This window comes from Bombus bifarius, unplaced genomic scaffold, assembly GCF_011952205.1.
Source record: "Bombus bifarius isolate JDL3187 unplaced genomic scaffold, Bbif_JDL3187 scf7180000008023, whole genome shotgun sequence".
NCBI classification, from domain to species: domain Eukaryota; kingdom Metazoa; phylum Arthropoda; class Insecta; order Hymenoptera; family Apidae; genus Bombus; species Bombus bifarius.
In genome coordinates this window covers 841,830-867,769 of record NW_022884396.1, presented here as the reverse complement: position 1 = coordinate 867,769, position 25,940 = coordinate 841,830, and the positions used below count along the sequence as shown (strand labels likewise).

General features: G+C 31.2%; 5 protein-coding genes across 5 annotated transcripts; 4 read left to right on the top strand and 1 right to left on the bottom strand.

Annotated features, from left to right (window-relative positions):
* The first annotated feature begins 468 nt into the window (after positions 1-468).
* On the top strand, positions 469-1,550 carry LOC117207155 (active regulator of SIRT1-like). Its single transcript, XM_033447088.1, has 4 exons — positions 469-638; positions 721-810; positions 882-1,030; positions 1,098-1,550. Exons 1-4 carry the CDS (start codon positions 575-577, stop codon positions 1,218-1,220), a joined length of 426 nt encoding a protein of 141 aa, XP_033302979.1. The 5' UTR covers positions 469-574; the 3' UTR covers positions 1,221-1,550.
* Positions 1,551-1,785: 235 nt separating this feature from the next.
* Positions 1,786-2,686, top strand: LOC117207154 (nicotinamide riboside kinase 1). The gene has a single exon (XM_033447087.1). The coding sequence runs from the start codon at positions 1,902-1,904 to the stop codon at positions 2,490-2,492; it is 591 nt and encodes a 196-aa protein (XP_033302978.1). The 5' UTR covers positions 1,786-1,901; the 3' UTR covers positions 2,493-2,686.
* A 209-nt stretch (positions 2,687-2,895) lies between these two features.
* Positions 2,896-5,602, bottom strand: LOC117207153 (COP9 signalosome complex subunit 3). The gene is made up of 4 exons (XM_033447086.1): positions 5,405-5,602; positions 4,730-4,990; positions 3,913-4,637; positions 2,896-3,788 (listed from the first exon to the last, which is right to left on the bottom strand). Exons 1-4 carry the CDS (start codon positions 5,457-5,459, stop codon positions 3,492-3,494), a joined length of 1,338 nt encoding a protein of 445 aa, XP_033302977.1. The 5' UTR covers positions 5,460-5,602; the 3' UTR covers positions 2,896-3,491.
* A 349-nt stretch (positions 5,603-5,951) lies between these two features.
* LOC117207205 (dynein regulatory complex protein 11) lies at positions 5,952-9,409 on the top strand. Its single transcript, XM_033447165.1, has 10 exons — positions 5,952-6,630; positions 6,712-6,919; positions 7,007-7,284; positions 7,400-7,709; positions 7,780-8,064; positions 8,179-8,423; positions 8,498-8,785; positions 8,876-8,968; positions 9,068-9,185; positions 9,243-9,409. The coding sequence occupies exons 1-10, from the start codon at positions 6,127-6,129 to the stop codon at positions 9,359-9,361; spliced, it is 2,448 nt and encodes an 815-aa protein (XP_033303056.1). The 5' UTR covers positions 5,952-6,126; the 3' UTR covers positions 9,362-9,409.
* Positions 9,410-11,538: 2,129 nt separating this feature from the next.
* LOC117207135 (fatty acid synthase) lies at positions 11,539-25,898 on the top strand. Its single transcript, XM_033447041.1, has 8 exons — positions 11,539-11,862; positions 17,101-17,305; positions 17,400-17,753; positions 17,851-21,002; positions 21,060-21,504; positions 21,627-24,406; positions 24,491-24,724; positions 24,817-25,898. The coding sequence occupies exons 2-8, from the start codon at positions 17,191-17,193 to the stop codon at positions 24,913-24,915; spliced, it is 7,179 nt and encodes a 2,392-aa protein (XP_033302932.1). The 5' UTR covers positions 11,539-11,862; positions 17,101-17,190; the 3' UTR covers positions 24,916-25,898.
* The last annotated feature ends 42 nt before the right edge of the window (positions 25,899-25,940 follow it).

Genomic DNA, 25,940 nt, shown 5'->3' with positions numbered 1-25,940 from the left:
CTGCATTTACAACCTATTACAATAAACATTTTACATTATTTTAAGTTGTATAAAATAAATTTTTATTTTATAATCATCATTTATTATTTATCTATACGACCAATGTTTTTTAAAATTTAATACAAATGTGTTACGATCTTTTTATTCGAAGAAGATCTTTAGCTTCTTGAATCCACGGTTTATTGGCAAAAGATTCATAAATTACATCAATTTATAATGAACAAATAACAAAAATTTCCAAATTATATGTTTAAAAGTTATTATTGTTTAAAAACAAAATTATATTTAATAATTATATATACAAAGTAATAAAAAGTATGATCTATATTTCGAAAAGTACACAAATTAATAAAATTTAAGATTTTAAAAAATAATATTAATTAATAACATAAAACGATGAAATAAAAAGTTCTGTATTTTATATACTTATCAAATATATTTCCTGTATAGATGGCATACTTATAGTTCATTTCTTTCGATTCTATTGTAAATTGTAGCTGTATGTGTACAATGATATTTAACACTTGATATTTTCATATGATACATAAAAAAATTAATTTAAAATTTTACAAATATGTCAAATTCGCTTGTACGAAAAGGACTTGAATTGTTGGGTTACGAAAAAAGTGTAAAGCAAGGTATATATTCTATTATCCAGCATTTTAATTTGTATAGGTTATAAATATATATTTAATATTACACAAAATATTTATTTTATAGAAAAAAAGAAAAGAAAACACGTAAAATATAAAGGTTCGCTGGATCTGATCCCTCCAAAACACAGGATATTTTCTAAAAACGATAAAACAGGTATTTATAACCTTCGAAATAAAAGATTAATCTATCGTTTATCAGCTAATGAAAAGTAAATATTTCTTAAGATCTCGGAACAATTCTTGGCCGATCAAGCAAAGTAACTGTTTATGAAACTCAAAAAAAATTAGCTGCAAAAGTAGATCCTACAGATGAAAATGTACAGAGGCTTTTATTGCTTAGCACTAATCGTATTGATCCAAATACAACAAATAAGGTATAGTTGCATAAATTTTTTAATTACTCATGAAATAAATTTTACTAATCAAAAAATTTTATATCAGTTATTAAGCAGAGCTTTGAGAAAGAGATATATTCCAAAGGAAAAGAAACCTAAGGAACCTGAAGCCACTGCATTTACTGAAGAAGATTTTAAGAAATTTGAAAAAGAATACGTGGATCAGTAATGATAATTTTATATTTCTTAAATTATATATTAGGTAAACGAATTTCAATTAATGAACTTTACTTAGTATACATGGCATTATGGTAGTCACCAATATATAAAGACATTTAATTGTATTTCATCTGTAAAGCAATATTATTTTTTGCACGTTTATATGATAAATGTTTAATCTACTGTAAATTGTTAAATGTAAAATGTTTAATAGCGATCGTAAAAGGGGTAAAGTGATATTAATTTTAACTTCCTCTTTATTTCTCTATTACACTATATGGATTATTGGTTTACCATTCATAGATGATAATAGAATACGATCGTTTTTTGGTTCTCACAATATTGCATTAATAATTCCTGCAGTGTCTGGCTTATGCTTCGTTGGTGGATTAGTATTGTTTACTATTTATCACGTTAAACCATATTTTTCGAGTAATAAATCAAGTAAACTTCATGATTCGTAACATATACATAAAAAGGTTTATGTAAATGAAAATATTATATTGTATATTGCTAACTACATTGTGTTGAGAAACATTGACACACTTGTGTGTATTTTATCATTGATTAAGTAATAAAATTTATGTAACTAGACCGCCATTGTTTATATGTATGTTCCTAGTACGTGGCTAGTATGAGTTAACCTATTCTAGATTTTAAGTAAAATTATTATTACTAGAGAAAACTCAAAATGTCTTCAAAGAAATGGTTTGTGCTTGGTATTTCGGGTGCAACATGCAGTGGAAAGACTTCTTTAACTAATCGACTTCATAATGAGTTAAAAAATTCAGTAGTGATATACCAAGACAACTATTTCTTACCGAAAAACGATCCACGTCATGTAAAAATTGATGAACTTAATCATTTAAACTGGGAAGTAATAACCAGTATGGATATGAACAAAATGCGTTCAGATGTTTTACAATTGATCGAATCGTCACCTACAGAAAATAGTTCTTCCGAAACAGTTAATAAAAATATATTAATATTAGATGGGTTTTTACTTTTCAAATGTAAGGTTATTTCAGATTTATGTGATCGTAAATATTTCATAACATTAACAAAAGAAGAATGTTGGGAAAGAAGGAAAGGAAGAGTATACGATCCACCAGATGTTCCTGGCTATTTCGAAAAAGTTGTTTGGCCAGAATATTTAAAGCATAAAGACGAATTAATGAAGGACAATGATTTTTGTAAGACAATAACATTCATTGATGGATTGGAAAGTAAAGAAGAGATATTTCGACTGGTTTTTGCAGAAATAAAAAAATTATTATCATAAAGTCTCATCATATTATTATATGTAAAAAAAGAAGCGCTTAAAACTATAAAAAATAAATATACACCATAAACTGATTGTGGATATTTAGCTATCATTTAACAAAAAGATGGTGATATTACAAACATTAGTTTCAAAAAGAAACATCTGTACATTCCAGAATGTTTAGCACAAAATATAATTAATATTCTGAAATATTTTCCATAATAATCTAGGACATTTATCCCAAATATTTTTTTTTAAATTCGAAATAAAATAATCGCAATAATAAATGTATATCTTGTATATTAAATTCCCTATATATATTGACAACTGATTTTTACTGAGCTGAAAAGCGTAGTGTACTTACCTGGCACAGTTGTGCATTGAGCGATATTTTTTTTTTCGAAAATGATAAGTACACTTGTATTTCATCACTTTCCTTTTTGTGAGAAATGTATGTACATGAGTCATTGTTGCATTATCAGTACTGATGAAGTTTTTTTATGAATTCCCATGAAAATGCCCATACATGAATCAAATGTAGTTTATGTTGAAAATGTGGTAATTTTGTAGCTGTGTATCACAATATTGTAACTACAACATGTACAATCTTTTTTGTTTTTGTTGCATATTGTTTGCACATAAAGCCTGCTTCAGATGTTAAGTAATTCCTTAGGAAAGAGTTTTAAATTTCGTTCTTTATGCATAGTATATTTTGTACAAAAATTAATTGTAAAAGGCTTAGAAAATTAAGAATGTTTGAGTTTACAACTCCTTGCAGACACTTCATAGCTTACAACTTAGTAATCAATCTTCACTTTTACAGAAATTCAGGAAGGGTATAATGATACATAGCAATGTTCTTTTTATTTTGTACAAAATAGATTATGTTTCGCCAAATTTCGGATATTTATCTTCATCCAAAACAGGCTTCAAAATGTTCAAGTCTTCGTTTTCAACAAGATTCACTTCGTTTTTTTCTCTTTTTTAATAAAGATAACGCACAACGACGTGTATATGTTACATGGAATAGGTGCTATGTTTAGATTGGCCTTGCACATTTGTTACATTTGTTGGAGCAGGTCCAGGTGTTTGATCATCTTGATCATTTTGTCCACAAGCTTTTCGAACATATTGCGGTGTAAGAACAACTTCTTCTTCCATTTCAAGAACTCGTTTGTCCAATTCCATACATGCTGCCATTTCTTTTTCTAATTTTGCCAACATCTGTGGTGAATTGTATTTTTCTGGATCATCATGAAACACTACCATACCATCTTTTTGATTGATTGTTGCAAAAATTTCACCATCTTCTATCTATGATTATAAATATAAAACATCTTTATGTAACATCTATACATATATACACACAATTATTTATATAAATAATAAATATATATTATATAAAATAAATATATAAATAAATAATAAGTGCATTTACCATGTTTAATATATATTTTTCTGCATCGGCAGGTCCCGATAATTGAACTCTACTAGCCACATCACTTAAGCTAAGAGTCAAAAAAGTTTTTGTCAATCTTTGTATGTTCTTCTTGTATAAATAGCTGAGCACTTGTTTCACCAGTCCCATATTATGGTCTCTTGTAAACAGTTGTTGATATTTGGTGATAATATTCTGCACCTCTTCACAACTATTCATTTGATAAGCTGTAGCCAATTCTTGATACTGTTGACCCAGTGGTTTCATGTACCTATTAACTACTTGACTCGTATACCTAGGTAGATTCAAAACTTTCCCATGCAAAATTAAAGAGACCAGAATATATTTCTTGTAGGCTTCTAACATAATGTAACTAACTGCCATGGCAGGTGTGGTTACACACACTTCAAAAAAGTATAATGCTCTATCATAATTCTTTAATGCTGTATATATCATACCACCATAATAATAATAAAGTAAAAAGTATTTTGAATCAAATTGTCCTTCCTCTTGGTTGATACCAGTAATATCTATATCGAGAAATTCAAGTGCTGGTTTGAAACACTTAGAGAGAAGACATAGTTGACAAAGATCAGCATGTATTGAAGTAAGCTGGCTATCGAATAGTTGTATTTTACGTATTGCACGGCACAATAGTTCAATACCACGCAATGGTATTTGCAGTTCAACTAATGTTTGAGTAAATAAATGGCATAATTCTGCATCTATAATGTAAATGATAGAAATCAATTATAAAAATAGTTTCATTATAATTTTAATGGTTCCCAATACAAAAGAAGAAAGGTTAGAAACTTACATATATCAGAAGCAAATCTAACTTGTTCTCCATTACAACCAATGATAAATTCCTGAACCTGATTAAATAGTGGTTTATAAGCATCAGCATTGTTTGCACCATTAGGATTAGGCAGTGAAAATTTTACACATAATACTGCCAAAATACCTAATGAATGTTCCTGCAGATTTAGGGTTTCCAAAACGTTATCTAAATGTTGTCCATTTTTTATTAGAACATCTGTGCTTTTAGCTATTATTTCTGACAGCTCTCTAAAATTACCTAAGGAACATAAGGCAATTGAATAATATTATTTAACAATTACTTCAAAAAATATTATAATTTTATTTACAATAGAATATTGATTTAACAAATGCATATATTTTTTATATACACTTGATATTAAACAATTTAAGAAAAAGGTTTATATGGCGCTGTAAAGAAAAATGTTGATATACATATTTAAGATTTAGTCATAGATATACTTAATATAGAAATCAGATTTATATACGATCCGAATAAAATTAAACGGATGAGTTATTCGATACCACAATGAGAAAATATTGTGAACTCGAATCTTATTTTTCTAGGAAAGGATCATTATAGAGTAACGCAGAACGTTCTAATAAACCTTTAGGATTATTCTTGGAGGTTAGGTTCATAAGAATATAAGGAAGGTTTGAACATCTGTCGTACCTTGTTTTGAGAGCGTCCGCACATTATTTACAAATTGCTCCAATGCCGACGCCATTACTGCAATTGCTTTCTTCTCATCACCACCTTTAATCGGTGATGAACCGTATTTACAGAAATTATTTTCGTTAACAAATGATCACTTAAGATGACGTTTTGAAACAGGCAACCGGAATGCTCTGAAGCATGTTACGAGTTACAAAAATAGCCGGTTGCGTCGAACTCCCTCTTTTATGTTGCACTCAAAAACACAATTTGAATTGAAATATATTTGTATAAATTTGTTTTTCTTGTAAATCTAATAAAAATTATCTTGTACTAGATTGTACAGGAGGATGTAAACATGTTCCAGATCTTTGCATTATATGTGTCGCAAAATTGTATATTTATTTACTTCAAATAAGCGCATGTTTTACTTAACATAACTATTCCAAACAGTTGTAAAATGATTATACAAATAATTAAACACATTATGCTAACACTTGTAAAAAAATTAAGTTAGATGTACTTATAACAAATATGTATTTAAATATAAAACCATTTTTAAATAAGTATTTTTAAAAGAATTGTACGTATTACATGCTAGTTTAATTGATGGTTGCTACGATACCAACGATTTCTAACAATCCTGAAAGACGAATAAAGCAAAGTGTTTGTTCACATTATCATTCGATTTATTTTTCTGTAATTTTATTTTTAAATAGAAAAGAGAAGATATTTCGATTATGTCAAGTATGATATATAACGAGCTTTGGAAAAGCGCGCAGACTGATATGGAGGAACTCCTTCAAATCGATACAAATTTGCAAAACGCTAAGTCGCAAAAGGATCGTAAAAAAGCTCATAATACGGTTTCGGAATTATACGTAAGATATATTCTTATCTATAATAAATTAGAATTGTGTTACGATCAAATAATTCAACCGCAAAAACGAATATTAATGAAACAATTGTTAGTCTCATGCCTTGGTAGAATTTTAGAATTAAAACATGAATTAGTCGAAATAGATCTTTCAGAGTATAGTTATTTCGATGATATTTTAATAAAATTAAGCGTTACTCCGCAAGAAGTTGAAATTCAAATTCCAAGATATTTTAGACGTGAGTGTTTACAAGAGATCGAAGGAAAACGGAAATATATAGAAAGTATTTTAAAAGGTATAGGTGTTTTGGATGAAGTAGTTCCACCAAAAAATATGACTGAATCCGAAGCGATAAGACTTATACAGGTACGAATTTATATAAGATTAAGAATGATAATACTATTTGTATATTAATGTACGTTTAAATATTATCTATGCAAATGTTAGGCTCACGAACGCGCTAGACAAGGCCGATTAAGATTTCAATTTATGAAAGAAATTCGTCAAATGAAGAATAAATCTGCGATTAAAGCAGATGCAAAGATAAAAGAATCGTGCGAAAAGACGGCTGTAATAAAAATTCAAAAAGTTTGGAGAGGATACGTGACTAGATGCAAAATTCGGAAACGACGTCTCGAAGAAATGTTATTAATTGGTATTTTTTTTTTTTTTATTAAAATAATAAGTGATGCATATATAATAAATAGTGTGTATGTATATTTATATTTGTCTATTTTTAAAGGTATGCTTCAACCGAGTCAAGAAATTACGGAAAATGCTAGACAGGCTGAGAAAGTTAAAGAAGAGAGATATGAAAAACAAATTAAATATCAAGAGTTATACGAAAATTTGGTGGTCGAAGCTAAAGAAAGAATTCGTAAAGGAAAAAGCGCCATAATAGAAGAAAATATAAGGAGTGAAGTCCGAAACTGGGTAAACACTTATTTTCAACAGACAGGAAAAATTCCAGACTTGCCATCTGCTGAGAGTGGAGGATCTAGAGTCATATTTAGCAGACAGGTAAAATTAGTATTTACACTTGTATTGCGTGTACAGCATTTTCAAATCTGCTCTATATCAGCAATAACTCTTTGATGTAACTAAGTTGAAGTAGAATGTAATTCCATATATACAGGGAACTGAGAGCACTATAAGTAAATCAACAGCAGTATCATCAAAGGAATCCAAGAAATCTAAAAGATCAAAATCGAAGAAGGATAGTGACGTTGAACAATCAGAAGAGGAAACTGAGCAAGGTTTCAAGTCAGTTCCTTCCAACTTTTTGTCAGAGCTGGTACATGCTAATCAAGAATATCAAGAAACATGGAAGAATAAAGATGAAGCTGTAAATATGGCACAGTTACCATATTTAGACATGATAGAAAATAAAACAATCAAGGAAGTAGAAAATGAAGTACGCATTACAGTTGACCAAGCACTTAGAGGTAAATTATACCATTACAGTAACCAAAATATAAAAACAATAATGACGCTACAATTTTATCATATTTAAAGATGACATAGAAGCATTACAATATGCATTAGACAGAGATAGAGGTCTTAAAGGCAAACGTGTTAAAAAAACTCAAAAAAGAATTCGCCGCAGTGGAAAAAAAAATAAAAAGAGGAAAGAAAAGGATTTGACACCTGATAGAACAACAGAATCTTTATTTGAAGAACTGTTAACTCAAGGAATTATTAAGTTACATAAAGAAATTCCACTTTGTAATTTCAAAGGGGAAAAGTCTTTCATAAATTATAATTTAAGAGAAAAAAGAAAGGATCCTTTGCCAGCACTTGGTTAAGTATTTTATATTAATTTAAATCTATAGTCACATATTATATTCCCCATTCTGATTTAAGTTCTTTTAGTAATCCCTTCAGTAATAATTTTTGTATTAAATGTGTTAATAGGAGACATAAGACAGTTGATAGCTGAATATTGTATACTTCCTTTGGGAAACAATACTCTTAGAGAACTTACACCACTAATAAGATCAGTGTTAATAGCTGGTCCACATGGCAGTGGCAAAAAAATGTTAGTAAATGCAATTTGCACAGAACTTGGAGCCACTTTATTTGATATTACACCAGCTAACATAGCTGGGAAATATCCTGGCAAATCAGGATTGATTATGCTTATGCATTTAATATTAAAGGTACGCTAAGAAAGGTAGAGATGATTAAACACATTAGAGAATGAATATTTATTCTAGATTCATTTCACATGAAGGTGTCACGTTTGCTTCAACCATCAGTGATATTCATGGAAGGAGCAGAGAAGCCGTTTGTTAAAAAAGTGTCAAAGACAGATAAAACTGATCCAAAACGTCTAAAAAAAGATCTTCCTAAGTTAGTAAAAAGTATTACAAATGAAGATAGAGTGATTCTTATTGGAACTTCAAGTTCACCATGGGATGGAGATCAGAAACTCTTATATCAAACATATGATAAAATTATATATATTCCCAGACCAGATTATGGATCTATGTCTCTCATATGGAAAGATTTAATATACAAAGTATGACTTTTTCATTAATTTATAAATTCCGATGCACGTTAATTTTTTATCGGAAAGGACATGTATGTAGATATATAATTATATTTATAGCATCCTGGAATTAATAGACAATTCGACACATCTGTAATGGCTAAAATTTGCGATGGTTTTACTATTGGCACGGTATTGGCGTCTATTAATGAGGTATTGGCGAAAGAATTATTTATTATTATTATGCAATTGTTGCGCGTACATTTTTTATAATCTTTCTCATTACAACAATTGCACATTGTTGTAAAGTAGGTAATGACTACAAAGCGAATAGTGCAACTAAGAACTCATCCACTGACACATGGGGAATTAATAAACGCGTTAAGTTCGAAAGATCCTGTTTTTCGCGAAGAAGAAGACACGTTCTTGGGTGTGTATTCGTGTGCTGTTATAAATATTATCATTTTCTAATTATATGTAATTACAGCATGGCTTTCAAAAATACCTATAAGTCGTAAAAAACAACGAGCGCTTGAGCTTGAGCTTCAGAAGTTGGAAGAAGAAAGTGAAAAACAGCAAAGAAAAGGAAAAAATTTTCATAAATAAATCTATTTGTATTATTTAATAATATTTATAATTTTATAATATATATAGTATATATTATTTATATATATTCTATAATATGTATAACAAATTATAATATATGAAATAGCTGACAATTATTGTTCTTCCCTTCCAGTTAAATTTAAGAAAAAATTAATGTTATAATATGAAATATTCCACAATTAATTAAAATTTATTAAAATGAATCATTAAGATGGTTTTTTCTACCAATTTATATTAACTAAAACCAAACAAATTAACAATGGAGTTACATACATATATGCCATTGTACTTTATTTACTTCATTTTTGCCGCTGGTTACTAAGTTCCTGCAAAGATGCATACAAGACCAATTTACGTAAGTAAAAGTAAACGTAACGTGACAGATGACAGCTATTTACATTCGAGATCGAAGTTTCAAGCATTGGAAAACCTGTCTGCTTGTTTGACTAAAAAATGAGTTTGAAGTATACGACACAAGGGTCAAACGGGGAAAAGATCGCATAAAAATACTTATTACTGATAGCTTCGCACTCATTTATCAGAATAACGTGACAAATATAAAAAAAACAAATTACATGCATGTGTAAGTAAAACTAAAAGTAAATCTAGAATTTCATGTATTTCTTAGCATATTATATTACCATACCGCAATTGTTTTTACTTCTTTATTAATTGTACATAACATTTCGCAATTAATATTATAAAATATTTATAAATTTTTCTCTTGTAAAAAAAGAGGATTATGACCTTGTGTGATAAGAGTTTCGAGATTCTATCTGCATAATCACTTTATCGTCGCGTGTTAATTACATTTCATAATTTCGTCAAAAGGCTATATTATATTTGGACACATGATCATCTTTGGCAACATAAGTGCGAGTTAGAAGAGTGACAATTGCAATCTGGCACGTTTTTATTCATGAACGTCCCTTTTGTAAGGGAGATAACTAGAATGACTCTGTTTGCTTTGGATCGCGGTACAAAAGTCTCGTTAAGATTAAAGTTATACAGGTTACATGTTTCTTTCTTCAGTTCACGTGATATAACACGCGGCAAGCAGACTTGTAACTAAAGGCAATGGCAAAGACCTCTTCAAAGAGTTATCAATAAAGGGCAAGAAGGGGCACACATCTTACCTCACATTTTCCTATCAAAATATGTAAGAGAAGTCTTATTTCGACTATGATCTTATGAAATCATATCACGTAAGATTTTATCATTTCTTCGTTTATCAATAAAAAATTAAACACGATATGCTAATTATTAAATATATGAATCTAACTTTATTTTAAAATAGACTCGTGTCAAGTAGATGATATTTTTTATTTATAAAAAACAACATAATATGCGTATTTACCATGAGTCATAACTCATTAATATTTAAATTTATGTCATTTTCTTTCAATGACAGCAATTTACTATTTCATGAAACAAAATTGTATTATCTACAATAATAGTTTTAAGAACAAATATAATATTTAACGGAAAGGAAAGTTGGATAATCATCTCTTATCTGTTAAAATATTAATATGTTATATAAGATCAATAGTTTCATTGCAAAAGTTAGAAAATTAAATGGCATTTTATTATTAATTATCATAAGATGAAAATAAACGCGAGGAATAAATGTTTTTTTAGCGTTCTTGATTTGATAAAATCCTAACCATTTCAAATAGTACACGTAATGACCTTCACGAATCTTTCTCACAATTTGTATTATATATGCATTATATTATATATAAACTACACAATATATACGTATATACATATATTTCGAAAAAAATGATAATAGGAGGAGATAAACGGATCCCAATATTTATAAATGTTTTGAAAATCCGCCGATTACGTTACTGCACTAGGATATCGATCTTGACTGTGTATACCGACAACAATTCTGTGCTAGTTATCGGCAATGATAATATTAGTATTATATAAAATAAAATCGCGACAAAGTTAACATGTGACAACCCATGAACATTATGCATGTATCCAATCAATCGAATTTTAAGATATAAAACGAAGTGTTGTATTAGTCGCAAGGATAAATATAAATCAGGGAAAAAACGGAATATTCGTAACGGAAGACGGAACGCTGGTCCATTCTCATGCGCGTGCGTACCGGAAACGTGAATTCCTATTGGTCGACACCATATGGTCTGATGTCAGACCATAAGGTCTGTCCAATTCAATAATAACGAGATGCTCACAGGCTAGACGCTAGCCAGTTTTCTGCGACGTGCACACTGGACTTGTACTGGTTATATTGATAGGAAAATCGCACGTCGCGTTTCTAAAAAAAATTACTAAACAGCTAGGGCCATTTCTGTAGTTAAATATCATTACACATTCCGTAGTCTCTTCATTCCCATTATTACAAGTTGCTCGTCAAGATCTATATTATTTATTATACCAAGTCGGTGGTGTACAATAGTCGAGTACGCAGGCTTTTTGGAAAAGAAACAGAATTCACAACATTTGTCAGGATTATACCCACGTGCGAGGTAAGTGTTATTTTATTTTCAATTAAGATTATCATTTTGCCACTGGACAATTTACTAAAATGTTATCAATTTATTAATGTTATTTAAATGACTGTGACAGTTCTATATATTTTCTTATATTTTTGGAAACATTATAGAAAATTGATCAACTTATTGATTATGTGTTGTTGGAAATTAAATATTTTAATTATAAAAGTATCATTACGATGTCAAAGTATAATAATTTTAAATATTCAATGTTTTTCATTGATAAATTTATCAAAATACTATTGACTTATTAGCAATATTATTCGAATTATTATGATAGATACATTATCTCCTACATTTTTAAAAACATAGTAGAAAATTAATCAACTTTCAACAATCATGATGTCAGAATATAAAAATCCGTTAGTATATCTGGTTCATTTGAACTGTTATCATTTCTGTATGAACTGTTTAGTCATACAAGCGTAACAGAAATACAATATTTCATTCGTAGAAACATAAGATAATCACTTTCGTAATATCGTAACAACTGTATAAATTTTATACCACGAATTAAACAGCAATAATAGGTGCATTAAATTTGTTTGGGTTCTGTAGTTCAGTCAACTATTACAATTCATAATATTATTTAGAGTCTTAAAAATTAATTGTATTACTAGCTGTTCATTTTTTCACTTTTCATGGAATCTTTGATCCTTATATTTTTCGTAATATCACTCGTAACAAATCTAATCGCGGTTAGATTTTACCTGATAAATTACGATTACGCGTGAAGTTTCTATTTGCAATAATGTCAATGACAAGGAAGTTTATACGAAGAACGAATTGTTAATTTAGCTGTTCTTTAGGCATTATCTCTATACGGCATATGTGTATTGCGATATCATTTGTATCATATCTCATAGAGTATATTTTTTTCTGATATATTTTATCTTATTTTATTATATATATTATTATTGTTATATTTATTATAATATCGTATTTATTATAATATTATATTTTAACTTGTATATTTTTCACGTGAACAGAACCTAGTTATACTTACACGAATGTTGATGCGAATAACGTGTTTTATCTGACGTCAATGTCAAATCTACTTGTACAAGTTCTTACGATTGTATCTTATACGCATGTAATGACCGGATAGTAATATGTTAGGCATAAATAATGCGGTGTTTTTGTACATGCCACAGTAATAAACAAAGAATCATCTGTTGTCCTAGTAAATGTTCTATTTTGTTACTATAAAATTTGTATTTCAATTCATTTCTTACGTTCATTTGTTTTAAATTCATTTCCAAAAAATATGAAATGATTTAATAGCTTTTGTATGTCTTCTCAAACTCATGACTGATAAATGATTCAAGTTACTCATGTTTGGTACAGAAAAAGAAATTCTTTTTCTTATAAAGAAGATAGAAATTGTGATCGTTTAAAAAATATCAGTAATTTTTTCGAATAACGAATAAGATTAAAGACATTTGTTTACATAAAAGTGTACAAAATTCGATTCGCTACAAATATTTTGATCCTACAGCTTGTAATCACCTGCGCAGCACAACACGTGACCAACTCATGTAAAGCACTAATGCTGAGTGATCAGTTTTTACGTTTTTACCTAACCGTATTCTTTTACGCGATAAAATTACTTGAGACCAGCGTGTAGCACGATTTATTCTATTCTTTCATAACATTATTAATATTAATTAGTGATAATTAAATACATTATTCTTTGCACTATCTATCTATGTCTTATTATGTATTTAAGTAAAGATATACACAGTTAATCACAAAAGTTTATTTACATATATACCTTTCAAATTTAAAATATTATAGTAAAAATATTAACTGCGCGAATTTTTTTGACAGATTGAAACACATACATATTGTTAAAATGTAACACAATTTAATCGCGTTCAAAAGAACTAAAACATTAGAAGCTACAAAAATTACATACATTTGAAATTTTACATAAAATCATAAAAATGGTGGACATTAATATTATATTAATGTCTTGTAGATTTCCTCAGCATCAATAATATACTACTATCTCTTTGACGTTGCAAAAATATATGATTTTGTAATTTTCGACGTGATTTTATCCCGAAATTTTTTAGTTAATGTTTTAATTTTTTAATTTCTTTTGAATTAATTAATGAATACATTAATAAGGTGCGTGTTTAATTTCTTTGGTAAGTAACATACACAAAATTCGATAGGTGTACATATATGTAGACTTTTGTGAGCGATAGTACAAGTAACAGTAAAGCAAAACACAGCATCGGATATAAGATCAGAATTAGTTTAATAATTCCCCTAATATTCATCAAGTATTGCTTTAATGATTTTAATTTACGTAATTCATAATGCCACCAAATGTGTTCAATATGTATTTAATGACGTGAAGAGTTTTGTATGACGCGAATTATTCGATTATTTAACATATGCATCATATATTTAATATTTATGAGGCACGCTCGAATCTTTATTCAAATTTTTTATCAGGTAAATTTCTAATTTATTACATTTAAATAATTTATTAATTTTTTAATTTAACAATCTAAAATTTCAAAGAAATTTTAATCAATCGATTTTATTGTAATGGTAAATAACAATGTAGAAACTGTACCAACATGTTTTCTATTTTAGAGAAACTGTACATTCAAAATTCACATAAGGTTTGCATATTTTGAAGGCTAGTAATATTTATTTTCCTGTACGATTTGAACTCATAAGACACTTTTCTTCACGTGTCCATCAAGAAGAAAGTGGAATCATAAACGTGCATATTTTCTTGATATACAGGGTGGTTGGTAACTGGTGGTACAAGTGGAAAGGGGGTGATTCTACGCGAAAAAAGAAGTCGAAAATATAGAATAAAAATTTTTCGTTCGAGGCTTTGTTTTCGAGAAAATCGACTTTGAATTTTCGCTCGGTACGCGTGCACTTTATCACGGCTTGTTATAACGGATCTCACTGACAGATCGTTGTCTCGATGGAAAAATTAAAAAAAAAAAAAAAATTTTTATTCTATATTTTCAACTTCTTTTTTCGCGTAGAATCACCCCCTTTCTGCTTGTACCAACCACCCTGTATATTACATTGCCAACGTCAGAGATGTTGAGTTTCATGAAAATAAAACATACATAAAAGAGAAAAGATGGCGAATTATTGCAAGTTTCCAAGATCAGGTGATGCCAGGTTAAAGATTAGAAATATAAAAATATACGAATCCTGATATGTGACGGCTGGCACGTGACAACAAAAAAACTTATGTAATACGCAATTAATGTCTGGAAGCAAAAAAAATAAATGTTCTGGAGATAAATTTGAAAGTAGAGGATTGTAAATGTTTTTCGTTCAGCGATTCGCGGCATAATATTAATCTAAAAAGAATTTCAGTTTCTTTTTTTTTTCAGGGATTATAAAGTTCAAGTTCTTGTGATGTATTACATCAGCGTATAATGTATAGGAAAGAGAAAGGAATAAAAGTTACATATAATTATTTTCGCGCCACTATAACAACTTATCATAATGTAAATTAGGCATATCAATAAAAAATTTGTTAATTAATTCGATTACAGTCATTATAATACGTTATTCATACAAGAATATATTCATATATACATATATACCTGAAATGTTTCTGTCCTATATCTATCAGATATTGTTTCACTGAAACTTCTTGACTTACATAAACAATTCACAATATTCTCAATAACGTACATTATCTATAGATAGATACATATTTATTAAGTGTAACACTAACTAAATCGCAGTAACCCAGTAATATCGTATATATTCTTACATATATTATTGTTATTATTTCATATATTATTAAATAAATAATAATAATATATTATTAATAAATAATAATATATGTACATTTTCAAGTACCATAATGAATTTTCAGATTTTCTCATTGTTTGTAAAAATATATACATATATATTGTTGAGCATTCGAATTGTTATATTATTTCAACTTACTGTATAAGAGGAATTTCATAAATTTAGGAATTATGAAAATATAATTTATATCGTGACAAATACCAATTGTGCAGTAATAAAAGATATTGAACAACGTAAAACGTGTTAATCTTTTAATTTGACTGTAATTAAGTGTTCTCGTGAAAAACACCATATTTCGTGCATCACATGACCTTTTTAATCATAAATCTTCATAAATCGGTCTATTATCTGTTTAATACATATTACGGATCAAGGTGATATAGGAAAACAAGTATCGTATGATATGATCGTAATTAACAATCATACATAAATGACATGTACAGTCAACAAATCTTATCACATAAAATATGTTAATAAATTATGATGTAACAGTTTATAACACGTGATGATATAATTTATATCGCATCTCAACGTTGGGGTCAGGTCATCGCTGTATCACGTGTTCTACTATTACGTTTCAATCGAAAGCTACTCGGATAATTACATGAAGATAGGGAAATGATAATTACATGAAGATAGGGAAATGTTAATTTCGACCGTTTCGCATTTTATGCATTCAGTCTTGACATTTGAATGGAATTGACATTAAATATTTATTAGCATATTGGAAATATAGAATAACGAAGAGATATTTGTCTTTTATATTCATTTTTTTCAATAGTTACATGAATAGTTTCGTATATCAAAAATGTATGCTTTACACATGGGTATAAAAAATAGTTGTATAATATTTTTGAACATGAATTTAATAAATATTAAATAAGTATTAAATATGTATATACAAAACAAAGGTTAAGTACGTTGATGACACCGGGCAAGCAATGTTGCATCTTGCGAGCATAGTCACTACTAAACTGATTTATCCGGGAGTGAATCCAATTGAAATCACTCAATTAATCGTATGTCGCAGAGGAGATACTACGATAATCTAATACAATTGCTGAGACGTCTGAAATATTTAATAAGACAACTAGTCATTGCTGTCCTACATTTATAGAATTTCGGTTTTAACTAACGAAATAATACTCCTTAATCGGTATTTTTATATAATCGCTACATTTTTTTTTTTTTTTTTTTTAGAATTTCTTAATATATTAAATTAAAAGAAAATGTTACATAAATATCGATAAATTTATTCTGTTACGTGAATCGGTTAAAAGAGAAAGAATTATATAATATATGTAAATGCATATACATACAGTTAAGTTGATATAGCAAATTGTATAATATTTAAAATATAATTTTTTTAATAAGTATCATATTTTTATTTCTAATTTTCAGCTTACAGTCCACTAGGCTCCATACGTCTGCTAAATTCTGCAAAAATAAAGAATACACGAAGAAAAAGTTGATCATATCATATTTATCACAATGCCAGCTCAATTTGAAAGTGCAAACACTCCCATTGTGAGAGAACCGACTATGTTGAACAGCAATACTAACGCATACGATGTAAATAATGAAATTGTCATTAGCGGTTTTTCAGGTGAGTAATTACATCGCCATATATATAAATACATCTCGAATTATATAATTTTACTTACGATTTAATATTTATAATTTTTTTCACATTTCTTTAGGCCGTTTCCCGGAATCCTCAGACATTGAAGAATTTAAGAAAAACTTATTCGAAGGTATCGACATGATCACAGATGATGAACGTCGTTGGCCTGCCGGACTCTTTGGTCTACCCAAGAGAACTGGTAAACTGAAGGATCTCAAATCGTTTGACGCTACCTTCTTTGGTGTTCATGCCAAACAGGCTCATGTAATGGATCCACAATTACGTCTTCTGTTAGAAGTAGTTTATGAAGCAATTGTAGATGCTGGTATCAATCCAAATGATATTAAGGGATCCAAAACTGGCGTATTCATTGGTGTCTCGTCCTCAGAATCAGATGAATTTTGGTCTAAAGATCCGGATCAAATTAACGGTTGGTAAACTTAATATTGCTGGCAATAATTAATAATAATTAATAACTTAATAGTAATAGTAACAATAATAAAATAATGATTTAAATATGTCTACAGGATACGGATTAACGGGATGCTGCAGAGCTATGTTTCCAAACAGGATTTCATATACATTCGACTTCAACGGTCCTAGTTATGCAATAGACACCGCATGTTCTTCGTCTTTATATGCCATGCATCAAGCAATTGTATCAATTCGTTCAGGTGAATGTGACGCAGCTATAGTCGGTGGTTGTAATCTTCTTCTAAAACCTACCAGTTCTCTTCAGTTTCATCGGTTAGGCATGTTATCTCCGGACGGTGCGTGTAAAGCGTTCGATAGTGATGGCAAAGGATATGTTAGATCAGAGGCTGTATCGGTTCTTCTTTTGCAAAAAGCAAGGGATGCACGCAGAGTGTATGCCACTGTCTTACATGCTAAGACCAACACCGACGGTAACAAAGCTCAAGGAATCACTTTTCCCAGTGGAGACATGCAGAATAAATTGATGCGTGAAGTTTACGCGGAAGTAGGTGTTAATCCTGCAGACGTCGCTTACGTTGAAGCTCACGGAACAGGAACCAAAGTCGGGGACCCACAAGAAATCAATTCGATCGCAAATCTGTTCTGCAAAGGTAGAAAAGGTCCTCTATTACTTGGTTCCGTTAAATCTAACATGGGACATTCAGAACCTGCCAGTGGAGTATGTTCTATGGCAAAATTGTTAATTGCCATGGAAACAGGTGTAATCCCGGGTAATCTACATTTCAAGAATCCGAATACAGACATACCGGCATTGAGCGACGGAAGTATACAAGTTGTTGATAAGAACATGCCATGGAAAGGTGGACTCGTAGCTGTGAATTCGTTCGGTTTTGGTGGAGCTAACGCTCACATTCTTCTTCGTAGCAATCCTAAACCAAAGTTGTCGCCAGTTTTAGACAATAAAGTACCCAAACTAGTTACCGTATCTGGTCGTACATCAGAGGCTGTGAACTTACTTCTGGACAAAGCCAAGGAATACGAAAAAGACGATGAGTTCATTGCTTTGCTTCATGATATTCACGCGAATAATGTAGCAGGTCATCTTTATCGAGGATATTCCATTATGGGAAATGCCAGCACTCGAGAAGTTGATTCATATGTCAATGAAAAGCGTCCTATTTGGTTTGTATTCTCTGGCATGGGATCTCAGTGGCCCGGTATGGGTAAAGATTTGCTCTCTATCGACATATTCCAAAGAAGTTTGCGAAGGTGTGCTGAGGCTCTAAAACCTGAAGGAATTGATCTAATGAATCTTATTCAAAATGGAACAGCTGAAACCTTTGACGAAAATGTTTTATACTCATTCGTGTCCATTGCAGCCATTCAAGTCGCTCTTGTGGACGTATTAACGTATTTAGGTATTCAACCGGATGGTATTGTTGGACACTCTGTCGGCGAATTAGGATGTGCCTACGCAGATGGCACTTTTACTCCGGAACAAACGGTTCTGGCTGCATACTGGAGAGGAAAAACAATCAAAGATTCAAACTTACAGCCAGGAGGAATGGCTGCCGTAGGATTAAGTTGGGAAGAAGCGGCAGCTCGATGCCCACCTGACGTAACACCAGCTTGCAACAATTCAGCAGACTCTGTGACAGTTTCTGGTCCAATCGAATCTCTCAAGAAATTGGCAGATGATCTGCAAAAAGATAACATCTTTATAAAATTGGTGAATAGCTCTGGTGTTGCTTTCCATAGCAAATATGTAGCCCCAGTGGGTCAAAAGCTTCGTACAATGTTGGAGAAAATTATAACAAATCCGAAACAGAGAACTTCCAGGTGGATTTCTACATCAATACCGGAATCAGCTTGGGGTACTCCACTGGCACAACTTAGTAGTGCTGCCTATCACGTGAATAACCTATTGTCGCCTGTACTATTTTATCAAGCATTAGGTCATATCCCAGAAAACGCGATAGTTATCGAAATTGCACCACATTGTCTATTGCAAGCAATCTTGCGTAGATCATTACCGTCAACTGTGACCAATATTGGGCTACATAAACGAGGTCATGCAAACAATCTGAACTTCTTCCTAGAAAATATAGGAAAGTTATATTTAGCAGGAGGACAACCCAGAGTGTCTAAATTGTATCCACCAGTTAATTATCCAGTTGGTCGTGGCACACCAATGATTAATAGCTTGGTTAAATGGGACCATTCTGTAGAATGGAATTTAGCTGACTATGCAGGAAGTAATGCATCTTTTGGTGAAAATGTAGTGGAAGTGAATCTGTCCAAAGAAACAGATGCTTATCTAGTTGGTCACTGTATCGATGAAAGAATTCTTTTCCCTGCTACTGGTTATCTAGTGATTGTCTGGAAAACCTACGCAAAAATGCGTGGAACAGATTTCGAGAAATTGCCGATTACATTTGAGAATGTAAAATTCCAAAGAGCTACCATTATGCCAATGGATGGCACTGTGAAATTTTCGATCAATATATTCCTGGGCACTGGAGACTTTGAAATTTGTGAAAGTGGATCTGTGGTAGTAACTGGAACAGTTTCTGTACCAGAAAACGTTGATAAAATGTTATTAAATATACCTGCTCCGATTGTAAAAAATGAAAGTACTGTCGTAGAATTGAAGACAGCTGACGTTTACAAGGAACTCAGACTCAGAGGATATAATTATACTGGAACTTTCCAAGGAATTAAAATTGTCCATAATGGTGGTGTTTCTGGTAGACTTCTCTGGAATGACTGGATTTCTTTCATGGATACCATGCTTCAATTCAGCATCCTTGAAAAGGATTGTAGAGGGCTATATGTGCCAGTTCGTGTGCAATACGTTGCCATCAATCCCACTGCTCATTTAGAGCTTGTTGAAAATTATAAGGAAGATGAGGGTGTTCCAGTATATTCTTATCCAAATATTGGTGTTATTAAATCAGGCGGTGTTGAAATCAGAAAGATGAAAGCCTCTTTGATTGCAAAGAAGCAACAGATTCGACCTCCTAAACTTGAAAGATGTTTGTTCATACCATATGAAAATTCTCAACCATTAGTGCAGGATCCAGAAAAGGCTAAAGTCCATGCTCTTACTATATTATTATTAACGATATATGAAAATATAAGTGGAATCAAACTGAAAATAACCGAAGTATCTGGAGATCGTCCTGTGGATTCTTTAATCTTGCCCTATATAAAGACATGGTGTTCTGGAGAACCTCTAGTAAATGTAAGTATTTTACAACTGCAGTTTAAAAAAGTAAGACTTATTGGATATTTTTCTTAGGGGGACTTACAACTGGCTGCAGTTTTGCGTAAAAGATATACCAGCTTAAAACAAAATATAAAAATTGTAAAACACAATGCGGAAAAAGAACCAGTTGGTCAAGATTTGCACATTGTAGTAGCTAGCAATGTATTAACTGACAATTCGTTGAATATATTGAAAAATTTGAAAGACAGTGTAATAAACGGAGGATTCATACTTTTGGAAGAAACAGCTCAAACTGATTTTAACGTGGCAGATCCAGATTTGGTGTGTGTAGCAAGACAGGTCATTCCTGGAAAATCTTATATTCTACTCAAAAAGAAGGAAATAAGACCGGATCCTGTAGTCATACAACTAACGGAAAAGAATTTCTCTTGGGTAGAAGGTGTTAAGGCAACTTTGAAAAATCTTGTGGCTCAGAATCAGAGACCTTTGTTCGTTTGTCAAGGTGAAGAATTATTTGGTAAGTGTCATTAAACGTTTTTTGCAATATATACAGATAATTATAACATAACAGACAAAATTACAATTTCTATCAATTATTAAAATAATCTTAATTTTTATAACATGTGATATTTTTTATAGGTATGGTTGGATTTATGAATTGTATGCTTAATGAAGATGGTGGTGCAAAAGCATCTTACGTTTTCATTCAAGACAAGAACATGCCCAAATTTAACTTAAATGATAAATTTTATGCTAAACAACTGGACAAACAAATGTTCGCTAATATTTTGAAGGGAGGTCAATGGGGATGCTACAAACATATAGAATTAGATCAGCAAAATGAATCATCTCTTCAAGTTGAACACGCATATATTAACGCTTTGAACAGAGGCGACCTGAGCAGCTTAAGATGGATTGAAAGTCCATTGAGCTATTACCAACTAGAAAAGTTCCCAAATACAGAGTTATGCTCCGTGTACTACGCGCCATTAAACTTCAGGGATATCATGTTGGCAACTGGGAAACTGCCGCCAGATGCTCTTCCCGGAAATCTAGCTACGCAAGACTGTATATTGGGTCTCGAATTTTCTGGACGTGACTCGAAGGGTCAACGAGTTATGGCTATGGTGCCAGCACGTGGTTTGGCAACCACTGTTATAGCTGATCCTGGTTTCATGTGGAAAGTACCTGATAAGTGGTCTTTAGAAGAAGCAGCGACCGTTCCAGTTGCTTATGCTACCAGTTACTATGCTCTCTGTGTTCGAGGTCACATGAAACCCGGTGACAGTGTTCTGATTCACGCTGGTAGTGGAGGTGTTGGACAAGCGAGTATCTCTATAGCCTTACACGCAGGATGCAAAGTATTCACCACTGTTGGAACACAAGACAAACGAGACTTCTTGAAGAAAATGTTTCCTGTATTGACTGATAGGAATATCGGTAACTCTCGAGACACTAGTTTCGAGCAACTGATACTTAATGAAACTAACGGACGTGGTGTAGACATAGTGCTTAATTCATTAGCTGAAGAGAAATTACAAGCTAGTATCAGATGCCTTGCTCAGGGTGGTCGTTTCCTTGAAATTGGGAAATTCGATTTGTCGAATGATTCGCCTCTGGGCATGTCCGTATTTTTGAAGAACGTTTCGTTCCATGGAATACTTTTGGATGCGATCTGCGAAGATGATGGCCCCGAGAGACAAGAAGTTGTAAGACTTGTCAGTGAAGGAATAAAAAGTGGTGCTGTTCGCCCACTTCCATCCACGGTCTTTTCAGAACAACAGATTGAACAATCATTCAGATATATGGCTACTGGTAAACATATTGGTAAAGTTCTGTTGAAGATTCGAGACGAGGAAAAGCAGAAAGTTGTGCAATCACCGCAAAAAGTAGTTTCCGCTATTCCACGCACATATTTGAATCCTGATAAGTCGTATATATTAGTTGGTGGTCTTGGTGGATTTGGTTTAGAATTAGCAGATTGGATGATTTTACGTGGTGCGAAATATTTAATCCTCACATCGAGGTCTGGAGTAACTACAGGCTTCCAGGCATTGTCTATTCGTCGTTGGCGCAATATGGGCGCACACATTAAAATTTCAACGGCAGATATAGGAACATTGGATGGAGCGAAACAACTTATAAAAGAAAGTAAAGCATTAGCCCCGGTTGGTGGTATATTCAATTTGGCTGCTGTTTTGCGAGACGGCCTGTTTGAAAATCTTACTGAATCTGATTTCGTAATATCAGCATTACCTAAAATTACTGGAACCAAGAATCTGGATATAGTATCGCGAGAATGTTCCTCATTAGATTATTTTGTTGTATTCTCATCTGTCACAAGTGGAAGAGGCAACGTGGGTCAAACTAATTATGGTCTTGCAAATTCTGCTATGGAAAGGATGATGGAACAAAGACAAGCGAATGGTTTACCTGGCCTTGCCATTCAATGGGGAGCCATTGGTGATGTTGGTCTAATTTTAGACAAAATGGGTGGTTTTAATGATACTGAAGTTGGTGGTACTTTGCCGCAACGTATACAAAATTGTCTCGAAACAATGGACATATTCCTTCAACAACCACATCCAATTCTGGCATCACTTGTTACGGCAAGTAAAGATAATGCGGTAGAAAACGCAAATAAAGTTAGTGTTGTCCAAGCAATAGCCAATATCTTGGGGATTAAAGCATTAGAAACTGTTAACGGTAGTACTAGCTTGGCTGATCTTGGAATGGACTCCTTGATGGGAACAGAAATTAAACAAACCATGGAAAGGAATTACGATATAGTATTATCTGCTCTTGAAATTCGTAATTTAACATTCGACAAGTTAGGAAAATTAGACAATACTTCTGGGGTAGAAGCAGGAAACGCTGGTGCTGATTCAGATGATGAGGAAACCATACAAGATACTGCTGGTCTGCTCTCATTTGAAGGTACGGAGATTGTACCTGTCAAGATTATTGTTCCACTCAGTACAGCGAACTCGGCTGGGCAGCCATTATTCTTTGTTCCCGCTATCGAAGGAGTTGCTGCACCATTTAAAACTGTGGCCAGTGAATTGAATCGACCTGCTTGGAGCTTCCAATGTATAGAAAACTCTCCATTAGAATCTGTATCAGCATTAGCGACTTTCTTTTTGAAGAAAATGCGAGCGATTCAAACTGAAGGACCATATAACATAATAGGATATTCCTTTGGATCTTGCATTGGCCTGGAAATGGCTGTTCAATTACAGAAAGCTGGACATAAGACAAACTTAACTCTCATCGACGGCTCGCCGGATTTCATAAAATTACATTCTGTGGAACTTGGAAAGCGTGCTACCGAAGAAAGTGCAGAAGTGATTACAGATGGTTTACGAAAATGTTTAGCGTATTTTGTCAGGCAGTTCAGGAGCAACATCACTTTCCTTGAGGTATTTTTATTTTCATACACACATTGTTTCATAATTTTATCATACATTAGATATTCTATTTTATCTATTTTCTCTTTTTCCTAGTTATATGACATGCTGAAAAATATAAACACAACTGAGGTTGTATTAAACAAAGTGGTCGAATTGATAGACGACAAAAATTTGGACTCTGAAGATTTAAAGAGTGCTGCTCTATTATTCTACAAGAAATTGAAGGCGGCTTTCTTTTATAAACCCGAAAAATATGATGGAGATATTGTATTACTTAAAGCCAAAGATAGCTTTGTTCCTCTAAACAATGACTATGGTTTATCGAAGGTAATTATTATGTTTACACATAAAACGTTAATTTATTGATGTATATATGTTTCGTCTTTTAAATTCTTATAATATGTTTAATCTTCTTATAGATTTCCAACAAAGTAAAAGTTATAGAACTACCCGGAAATCATAGGAGCATTTTATTAGGAAAGAGCGCATCACAAATTGCGAATATTCTAGGATCGTAAAAAATGCATCTCAACTTATAAAATTATTTGAAGTTTATTATGAAGAAATTATTAAACTCAGAGAATTTTCTATAATATTAATATCATTACTTAAATGTACATAAAAAGTTGCATAGGTACATTCCAGAGAACTTTCAATGTACATTGATATTGATGGAGATCATCAAAACTTAATGTGTAATATTTAATGATTCCTACATATTTTCTGTAAAGTTACTTTTGTACAAATGTTTCTTCTTTCAAATCTGTATATGCATTGTTTATATCATCTGTATTATTAAGTTATGTAGCCAATTTCTCTATTTTCTAATCGTAGATATTTCAATTTGTGGAATGAAAAATAGGTACCAAGTTAAAGGAATAATTTTGTGGTCCCTTTTTTATAGTAATTTTGCACATACAAATTACTATTATTATAAGTTTATAGTATATTTCAGGAATTCTTGCTATAGGTTTTTGTAATGGTTATATAGTGGACAAATACTATTACTTAAACATATAGTATAAAATATGTATACACAAAGATGGTTTATTAAATTTCATTGTGTCAAATATTATTTCAAATTTAGGTTTCTTAAAAACATGTGATACTTTCAAATAGGAAAAGAATATGTACAAAAAACACTTAACAAAGATAACGATAAAACAACTCTTATACATCTTTTCCACTCTTACACTTTTGAATAATCTATAGTCTATATGGATAAATGTAACAAAACAGAGACATTCCAGTGATGAAATTCAATATACATATATTCTATGTATATTTATATACATTAAAAATGTATTGCACATAACATACTTAATGCTTTGTTAAAAGCAACCATTTATACTATATTTTTTCATTAGCATTAAGAGATTGGTTTGTTAAATAATAAATATGTATATGTTCATAATTATTTTAATTGTCACCAGGCGTATACATTGTGCATTCGTCATATGTTCTTGTATCATATTGATAAGTAAATAAAGGATATAAAAAAGACTTTGTTTAAGGACGTTCTTCTGAAATTCGATTTCAGTAA